The sequence below is a fragment of the Melitaea cinxia genome, chromosome 4, assembly GCF_905220565.1.
Source record: "Melitaea cinxia chromosome 4, ilMelCinx1.1, whole genome shotgun sequence".
NCBI lineage: Eukaryota > Metazoa > Arthropoda > Insecta > Lepidoptera > Nymphalidae > Melitaea > Melitaea cinxia.
The window spans coordinates 16,931,985-16,942,784 of NC_059397.1; the positions used below are offsets into that span (position 1 = coordinate 16,931,985).

The following is a 10,800-nucleotide window of genomic DNA, read 5'->3' on the forward strand; positions in this document are numbered from 1 at the left end:
TATAAAATATGCATGTGTGTCAAATACATGGTTGTGTGTGTAATGTTTTCTTCTTAATGATTTGATGTATTTTTATGCATAATTAAAAAAAAATTAGCATTCTGCACTCCTTCTAATAATATAACTATAAACTATAAGTGTGCGAAATTTCATACTTCTTCGTTCGCGCAGTTTTTGTAAAAGGGGATACAAAGTTTTTGCTTCACGTATTAATATATATGTAGATTACATCGTTAATATACGAATCGTCTTACAAGTTGTACCGTCGGCCAAGAAAGTGGTGTACCACCCTAAGGTTGAATGCCGCTTGTAGATTCATAGGTGATAAAGATTAGTTTCGCTTGCAGATCGATCTGACAACTTCTGTTTCCGTCTTTATCTGATTATTGACAACGATATTATTTATATCTAATAGAGTTTAAAATGTTATGTATAATAATGACGTATGACGAATATACTTATGAAATAGGTTTACGTCATTATTATATGTCTCTTTCAGTAATATCTTTTAATAACGAACCTTGTTGCAATTTTCGATGACCAGGAAACTAAATCAAAACTAGTACACCACTTTCTTGGCCGACGTACCTATATAATCTTAATTCAAACTATATGACGTAAAGTTTGAAGTAAGTTTAAATTTAAATTAATTTCATTCATTAATTTTATTAATATCAAATATAATATATAACTATATTTATATATTAACAACGGCTATTATTTTATATTACAAATCTAATTTATACAATTAAAAACATTAAATTTTCGTAAAAACATCGCAAGTAGTAAAATTATTTAACTAATCCGTGGAACGAAACGCATGTTTTGGAATGACGTCACGATGACGTCATTGGCGATTGACATTTGATATTTAAGTACTACAAAGTTCCTTTGTTTTTAATCTGAGCAAAGTTATTCTAAGATGTATAAAAATAGTAAAAATGTTACAAACTATGTAAAGGCGTAAACAAACATGTAAATAAATATAAGTTATATTAATACTAATTTAGTTTATTAGTTTACATCGCGGGTCATTTGAATAATATTGTGTGTGGGTGTTAGATTTATTAAATATGAAGCCAGGAAAGAGCGTAGAAACGAAGGAAGAGATAGTAGAAGTCCATACGACGGCTCGTTCTCCTTCTCCAAACCAAAAAGGCAAGGAAAGCTCAAGAAGTCGTTCAGGATCACGTAAGTTATCCAACGGTCATGTCCATCAGGAAAAACCAGAAGATAATACTGAAGGACCCTCAGATAAGTCAAAATCGCGAGAAAACTGGACGAAATCTGAACAAGAATCTCTCGATACAGAGTTACCAATTCACGATCAAATTAAAATGGGCATATTAGGTTTTGTTGAGAAGGAAATCAAGAAATCTGATAAGAATCCATCTTTCGTGTTTTATTCCCACGATCCTAATGGCTTGGATGAGAAGTTCATGAAGACGTTATCCAGACCTTCGAGCGGTCATAAGGAGAAACGTAGTCCGTCTTACAGAAAAAAGAAACGGCATTCATCCAAACATAGGGATAGAGATTTGCATGATTTTGAAATACCCGGTTCCAGTCTTATTGCTTTAGAAAAAGTAAGAACTAAGTTATATTCTAATGTATATTTTTATGAAATATAACTAAAATTATCTATATTTTTATATTAATGCTAAAATTGGTTAAAAATTGACATGAAACTTTTCTCAATTTTATTACTATGTAAATTATTAAATTGAAAATATATTAAATTCCAATTTTATTAATGTTAAATATTTTAAAAACTTCTAAGAAATAAACTTTTCTTAAGAAACGATACATATTACTTAAAAAATATTTACATTTTCAGGTTGACGACTACTTAAAAGAATATAATAAAGAAGAAGTGGTAACACTGAGCGGAGAATTGGAAATTGAGGCAAACGATCTTGAAAATAACAATGGTATGTCGAAAGAGTTACGTCACAAACCAAGAAAGACTCGCCGGAAAGTGAGAGATGAGAAGCAGGACTCTAATGCTAACGGCAGGGAAGTCAGCCCAAAAGTATTTAAGACTGGTACCCGAGCTAAGACAGGAGCTAAAGCAAGTGAGTTCGTTTTAACAATTATTACAATTTTGTTCATTTTGAATTATAGCATTAAGATATTTAAATAAGAAAATTAAGTTAATTTTAAACAGTTTAAATAAAAAAAGAATTATAAATTGAAAAATTAAAATACATTAAAATAATAATATATATGTATTTAAGAAGTTACAACATTAACTAATGTTTACAAGAAAAAAATATTTAAACTTGAAATTATATTAAAAATGTCCCTTTTTATTATTTGTATTATACTATAAAACTTGACATCATAAAATTGTTTGAAGTAGTTTTAATTTGTTTAATAAATTATATTTTTTGCATGAAATTGTTTCAAATAATTTATATTTTTGCATAATACTTTCCAGCCCGCCCAACTGATCTAACGACAATGCTAGAAAGCCTGGAAGCAAGCGTTCCTTATCATGATCAGTACATAGATAATCCGTTTTCATCACCATCACCTCTTACATCACCCAACGATGAACGAATAGACCCATTCAGCCATAGACCTGAGAAAATATACTTGCAAGGTGGTGGTACGTTCAGAGCTGTGTCTCGGGATAGAATATTGGAATCGCAGCAATCCAGGGAGGGTGATAAGTACTTAAGGTAATTTTGGTTTTATCTCAACTTACCTTTGTTTTTGTCTAAGTAAAACGTAATAGCAGCATAGGATCCACACCTTTACAAAAATAAAGCCAGCCTTGTAATACCATCTGAAAGTTAATAACGGTCAAAAGAAAATCTTTTCTAAATTGATTTGTTCTGACCTGAATTGTTTTGGAAATTAGCCATAACCGATAAATGAACACTTACAAAAATATTATTATGTATTAGATTGTATAAACTTTGTACAATTACATATTTAGGATAAATATAACTTATTTGACTAATTAAAATAAAATAAAATAATTATCTTGTTTTTGTTAAAAAAACTTTATCTTCAAGCATTTTAATTATTATTATGCATGAATTTTCAATTAAAATGTTAGATTTTTACTTCATAGTGGTTTCATTTTGAAATATGGTAGAAAACTTTCCCACATTCATTTTGATTATTGTATTACATTACTTCTCAATTAAAATGGTATAATGTTTAACCAAGACTGTCAAAAAAGGAGGAGGCTCTCAATTCGATTGTATTTTTTTAAATATATATATAAAATAAAAAATATATGTATTATTTGTCGATGTATTTGAAGTCTGTTTTCATTTGCGAGCAAACACAACTATTTAAATTATTCACTATGAAAACATGTTATAGTTACAGGCTCGGTGACCTAACGCCGTTGGACGTAGCGCTGACAGTACAGAAAAGTTGGCGTAATTTCTCACCAGCGTGTCACGGTATACTCGGTGGACTATCTCTGATGCACTTACTACTGATTAGTTATTCAGATAGTCTGGACGCTGGACATTTGTCGTTCCACGCTGTGGTTACAATGCCATACGTAGCGACGTATTATTTATTCTGTGTGCTGTGTTTGTTGTCTGTTCTGGATAGGTGAGTTCTTGTGATTTTTTTATTATATGTTATATAATAATGTGGCAGTGGTGTGACTAATATACTTATATATTGTAATATTAAAATAAACGCTTTTTACTAAATGCATATGGATGTATACACGGTACATATACCAAAATAACATTTTTTTTACAAGTTTTGTCTGTCTGTCTGCTTGTTCCGACTAATCTCTGAAACGGCAGCACCGATTTTGTCGGGACTTTCACTTTTCACACGCGGACGAAGTCGCGGGCACAGCTAGTAAAGAATATATAATTATTATTTTTTATTTAATAAACTCTGAAATAAGCAACGTTGTGTAACACAATATTACAAATTAATATTACATAGGATATCACAATTTGGTAAATTAACTTTGGGGTGAACTCTGTGTATATATGCAGTACTCATAACGAAGAGCTTTCCATGTAATTGTGTCAAATGCCTAATCTGAAGAAAAAATGTGTGTATGTGTGTCAGCTGTGCATTTAATAAAAAGCGGTTATTTTAATATTACAAACAGACACTCCAATTTTATTTATTTGCATAGATTACTAGATTACCAATAAAACTTCAACTTGACCAATAAAAGACACAAAAAAAGTTAGTATAATTAGAGAAAGATGTACAAAGGCAGTCTCATCGCTAAAGACAACCTTTTAGTATATGTAAAGGCATAGAAAAGCGGTTAGGAAGTGTACAAATAATTGTTATATAAATCAGAATAAAAATAAAATAGACAAGGAAATTATCCATTGCTTGATTTCTCTCCTTTCTAATTTCTAACATTTTCTTCTGAACTTCAAAATAAAATCATATACAAAGAGTATATAATATATAAATATGTCTTTACAGTAATTTTTTATGAAACTTAAATTTCTTGTATAAAGTTAATATTTCTTTTCAGGCTAGATATAACCAGTATAGATTTAACCCGTGGTCTGCAGCCGTGGTTCCAACCGATAGTTCTTGTTATACTGTACACAGCATGTTTGTTGGTTTGTACAGCTGCAAGGATGTATGACGAATTAATGGTATACCAGTACACACCCCTGGTGGCCAATTTGACTGGTAATGTTACAACTGTGAGTATTTTTATGTTTTACTGTTTTTTCTTCATATGTTTCTTTCCAAAGGGACGGAGTTTCTACCTTTATCGCTAAACCAATTTTTATTAAAATGGGCTCTATAGTTTTTGATCTTTGACTAAATAGGTACATACCTAACAATATGAAAAAAAAAAAAAAAATTGCTTCTTCAAAAAATGTCAATAGGACATTAAAAAATATTTTGTTGAAGACTAGAGTGCAAAGAGAGTAGAGTGAAATAAAATGAAGAAATAAAAATAATTTTTTTATGTATGTTTTTGTTGTATGTTTAATAAATATTTATTACATCTGTAGCTGTAGCATCTGTAGACACGCGTTAGCACAACAATCACAGCCATGGATTGTACCTGTTGCGCTGGCGGTTGCGGGTTCGATCCCCGCACATGACAAACATTTGTATTGGACATACAGGAGTTTGTGGTGGTCTGGATGTTTGTGCAGTGCTAGTGGGTCTCCCCACTGTGCCTCGGAGAGCACGTTAAGCCGTCGGTCCCGGTTGATATCATGTACACCTGATAGCGATCGTTACTCATAGTAGGGAATATATCATCACATACGTCAACGTCAAGTCGCGCGAAGTATTTCCGTATTTTGTTCGTTATTACAATTAAATTCATAGCGTAAATAATAAAACAGTGTTCATAAAGTGTTAATATAGTTCTAAAGCCTAAGTATAAATGCTATCTCAGTGTGAAATTAGGGGGAAGTACGTTTAATTACGAAGTTGTATCAGTGCAAGTGAGTGTCAATAAAAACTTACATCGAACTTCTCAAGCCCTGTTATTGCGCACTATTCGACTTAAATCAGAGCATTAACATCAATATCACTCCTAAAACAATAGAAAAATAAATAATCTGCTAACAATAACACTCAAATAAACAGTGACAAACAAGATTTTTTTGTGTACCCTCAACCTTAATAACATTCATCTAGCGTGCAGTGTGAGCGGGGCGCCTGCAAAAAAATTAAGGCAATACCGTATATGCGCACATTTGTCTAAACAAATCTTCAGGTTTCGTCCTACGTGTAGTATAAAACGGCGCCTACCTATCCTACAACTTACAAGAACATCATAGGAGTTCAAAATGAGCACAAAAATACCTAAAGCTAAGAAATGTGCTGCCTGTCTAAAGGACCTCTCAACGGCTGAACAACTTAAATGCGTTACATGTGGCCTGAAATATCACTTTGATTGCATCAATGCGCCAGGCAAAAAATTCAAGGAGCTCACCAATGAGTTCAAATCCGAATGGATGTGTCCTTCCTGTCGCCCCAAACAACCAAGGGGAGACAATACTAATACGCCTGTGCATGCCCCGGCTGGCATGTCTTTCGATACAAGCCCATCGGCCAATATCACGCTGAGGCGCACGCAGGCATCGTCTCAATCCCAGACACAGGAACTCATTGCGATCGAAAACGTCAAGCAACTAATAAGGGAAGAATTAGATATCTTACTGGTGAAAATGGAAAAAAAACTGGACGAAAATACTTGAAGATAAAACTAAAGAAATGGTTAACGAAATAAACCAGATAAAAGATTCCGTGAATTTTATTAACAACCAATACGAAGACTTAAAAAACGAGATACAAGGAAAATTAACCCAGATTAAAGAACTAAAAAAGGAAAACGAAACTCTTAAATCTACAGTTAAAGACCTCAACAGCAGACTAGGTATAATGGAGCAACACTCGAGAATGTGTAACCTGGAGATACAATGTTTGCCGGAGCATAAAGCTGAAAACCTCCCAAACATCATTCAACAAATTGGCAAAGCAACCGGCAGCAGCATTATGGACGCCGACATTCATAAATGCACCAGAATCGGTAAATTAAATCCTGAAAATGCGCGCCCGCGATCTGTCATTGTTAAGTTCTCGAGTCCACGTATCCGGGACACATTTCTAGCCGGAGTTATTAAATTTAACATGAAAAACAAAGAGGATAAACTAAACACGAGTCATGTTGGAATAGGAGGTGATAAAAGACTAATTTATGTAGTTGATCACTTAACCCCAGAATTGAAGAAAATACACGCACTCGCCAGGTCAACAGCTAAAAAATTAAACTATAAGTTTGTATGGATAAAGAATGGACGTGTCTTTCTGAGGAAATCGGTCGACTCCGAACACATCGCTGTGAGAAGTATCGAACAGCTGGAACAGTTAAAATCTTGATTCAGCTATCTTTTTTTATTTTGTTTTTTATTTGGTGTCTAGTCTATTTTTACGATACTGTTAGCATACGATAATTTAAAAATATATTACCAAAATGTTAGGGGAATCAAGAGTAAGACACAAGATGTAAAACTTAATATTTTATGTAATGATTATGATATCCTTATATTCACTGAGACATGGCTCAACGATGGGGTTTTAGATGGAGAGTTTATCGATGGCCGCTACAATGTGTATCGGAGAGATAGGGAACAAACAGATATTAATAGGTTAAAGAATGGAGGTGGCGTCATGATTGCAGTCAATAACAACCTTAAATCTAATCGGGTATCACATTGGGAGAGCAAATGCGAAGACTTGTGGGTGACAGTAGAAATACTCGTTCAAAATAAGCCAAGCCACTTAGCCATTTGCTCTGTGTATCTGCCACCACCCGTTAAAAAAGATACACTCAATGATTTCCTTTCAAATACCTCCAAAATTATCAACACCAACAAACACGTGCTTATTATAGGAGATCTTAATATGAGTGGTCTATCATGGTCCAAATTGCCGGAATTAAACTACTTAAATCCATCGTGTAGTTGTTGTCTGGATTCCACCTTCGTGGACTTTATTGAAGAACACGATCTGAAACAATTTAACTCCATACCCAACACTAATAACAGAATACTTGATCTGGTCTTATCGAACAACGCCCAAATTACAGTCAACAATACTCCCAACCCCATCAGCACAGTCGATAATCACCATCCACCTTTACTTATAAGCCTAAAGCTAGGTATGATATCTAACATTAATGAAAAAGTTGTGGAAAAGTATAATTTCTATAAAGCCGATTATGATGCTATCTCAAAGGATTTGAACAGCACGCCATGGTTAGATCTATTTCAAAATTGCGACAATAATAAACTTACGCGTATAATAATAAACTTACTTCGTTGTTGAAACTCAAAAACAAATATAGATTAAAAGTCAAGATTTATAAAAATCCTCTAGACATATTGAAGTTTCAATCCTTAAGAACCGAATGTAATAATCTAATCAGGGAGTGCTACAATAGTTACATTGAATCAATCAAAAATAATCTGACAAAGAATCCAAAATATTTCTGGACTCATTTAAAAAATTTAAAACAATCAACTAACACGTATCCAGCCAGAATGGTTTATAATGATAAGGTCGCTACTGATGGCCCCAACCTGTGCAACATGTTCGCTGATTACTTCGCCTCAGTCTACGATACTAATGATCCTCCCTACGCCAATACGTATGTACCTTCCAATTCAGAAAACTCCCTCTGTCATGTTAATATCACCGTGAAGGAAGTTATTATAAAATTAAAAAGACTTGATACGAGCAAGGGGGCTGACCCAGACGAGCTCCCCCCATTACTTATTAACAAATGTGCTATCTCATTTTCAAAGCCAGTCTGCATGATATTTAACAAATCATTGTGCACTGGATCATTCCCGGATTTATGGAAACGAGCAAGGATAGTGCCAATCTACAAAAAGGGTGGTCGCGATAACATTACCAACTACAGGCCAATTTCAATATTGTCAGCTCTGTCGAAGGTTTTTGAGTCTCTCGTGCACCCAATACTCTCACGCCATGTACTGCATATGCTTTCTGAGGCTCAGCATGGTTTTATTAGTTCTAGATCAACTGTCACAAATTTATCAAATTTCATAAATTTCGTCACAGCCGCCGTGGATTCTAAACTAGAAGTAGATGCTATTTACACCGATCTCTCAAAGGCCTTCGACAGAGTTAATCATAAACTGTTAATAAAAAAACTATCGTCTTTTGGACTCGGTGGATCGCTCCTATCGTGGCTATCGTCGTATCTCGTCGATAGAAAATCTTATGTAGCTATAAAAGGATATTCTTCCCAGTTATATAACGCACTGTCAGGTGTCCCCCAGGGTTCTATATTGGGGCCACTTCTATTCAACATTTTTATAAATGACGTCACGGATTGTATACTTAATTCTAAGTGTTTAATCTTTGCGGATGATCTAAAACTAGTAAAGCAGATTGTGAAAGATAACGACGCTCTTTCCCTTCAGGAAGACGTAGATAGATTTGCTAGTTGGTGCAAACTAAATGGCATGGATCTAAATCCCTCTAAGTGTTCATATATCAGTTTTAGTCGCAAACGCTCTGTAATAGAAAGAAAGTACACTATTAACAACTGCCCACTGCAGCGGGTTGAATCTGTCCGGGATCTGGGGATAACTATAGATGCAAAATTACGTTTTAATGTATATATCGAAAACATCTGCAGATTGGCACGTAAAATGCTGGGGTTCGTGATCAGAAATACTAAGCCTTTCAAAAAACTCAGCACCATTAAAACTCTTCGCAACTTTAGTAAGAAGCAAACTTGAGTATGGCACGGTGATATGGAACCCTAGCTATCAGGTACATAAAGATCGTATAGAAAGCATACAGAGGCGATTTACCCAATTCTATTCCATTGGAAAACATAAAAGATCACCTTATTGTACTCGTATCAAAACCTTCAAATTGCTCTCACTGTCAGATAGACGCAAAATTCACGACATGGTCTTTTTGCACAAGCTCGTAAACGGTACATCGAACAACTCAGAGTTGTTGGGCCAAATCTCTTTAAAGGTTCCCATCCGAACACCGCGCTACCCTGTTCCACTCTTCACCCACCGATTCTGTAGAACCAATCTTGGGCGTCACTCTTTGATACCCAGATTAAGTAATTTATACAAACATTTTGTTGATAAGGATAACTTCAATTGATATATTTAAAGACAAACTGCCAAATTTCAAAGATAAAATACTAAAAACTCTTGGCTAGCCAGATTCTAATTATAATTTATTGTACTGCTTTTTTCCATCATTCTTTTTTTAAATTAATATAAAGTTCTTTATTGTTACTTTTGTTTGATTAGTTTTTATTTGTTTTATGTACTATTAGTTACTTTAAGATGATGTAGTTTTTAATTTCACTCAGCGTCGACTTGAATAATTACTATGCATGCTGTAGCTACCTTTAAGTTGAATCATATGTTTATATAGCACCTAAGGCTACTATATATATTATGTTTGTATTATATATGATTCTGTTGGTGGCGCTTTAAATAAATAAATAAATAAATAAATAAATAAATAAAATATCCGCCAACCCGCATTGGAGGAGCGTGGTGGATTAAACTGATCCTTCTCCTGGGAACATGGGGAAAGAGGCTTGTGCCCAGTAGTGAGATATTACAGGCTGAAGCGTAAGCGTACATCTGTAGCTTGTTATAATATGAAATTTAAATTTACTAGCATTCATGAAATAATTAATATGAAATTCAATTATGTAGTACTGAAAAGGAAATAAAAGTCTAAGATTTGACTGAAAATCAGTAACTATTCGGTGACATTACATCAGCTTATGTTTTGTTCTTGGTATCTGTTTACTGAAGTAAAACTTCTTTACGCACGCTTTATTTGGGGAGTAAGCTGATGAATGTGTGACGAGAGCGTTACGAAAAGCGTGATCGGGTGAGGCGAACGGAAGTTGAGAGGGAGATATAAGTTATATGGACCTAGTTATATGGACCTAAAGAAGTTTTACTTCAGTTGTGTGGTCTAAAGCACACTCGCTGATTTAAGGCTTAGTTCCTAAATAAACCCATTTATTATTAATTGATTTAATTTTTTTTTCAGCCGACAATACCAACGTTTTACCATACATGGACGCACTTTTCAATATGGCGAGCGGTCTTGTCTATATTGGGGTTAGTTTATTTCATAATATCTAATCCTCCGGACTTGGTTCACATGAATCTCAGTAAATTGTTACAATTTAAACCTACGTTACAAAGTATTGGATGATCGATTCATATATTGGAAAAACTATTACTTCTTTAGATATAAGGCTTAACAGAGTGCCTAGTGCGGGTTTTG

At 33.9% G+C, this 10,800-nt stretch overlaps 1 protein-coding gene across 1 annotated transcript; it reads left to right on the forward strand.

Moving 5' to 3' along the window:
- Positions 1–867: 867 nt before the first annotated feature.
- Positions 868–10,800, forward strand: LOC123669961 (transmembrane protein 237-like). Its single transcript, XM_045603469.1, has 6 exons — positions 868–1,586; positions 1,838–2,075; positions 2,441–2,684; positions 3,346–3,579; positions 4,487–4,664; positions 10,561–10,800. The coding sequence occupies exons 1-6, from the start codon at positions 1,074–1,076 to the stop codon at positions 10,726–10,728; spliced, it is 1,575 nt and encodes a 524-aa protein (XP_045459425.1). The 5' UTR covers positions 868–1,073; the 3' UTR covers positions 10,729–10,800.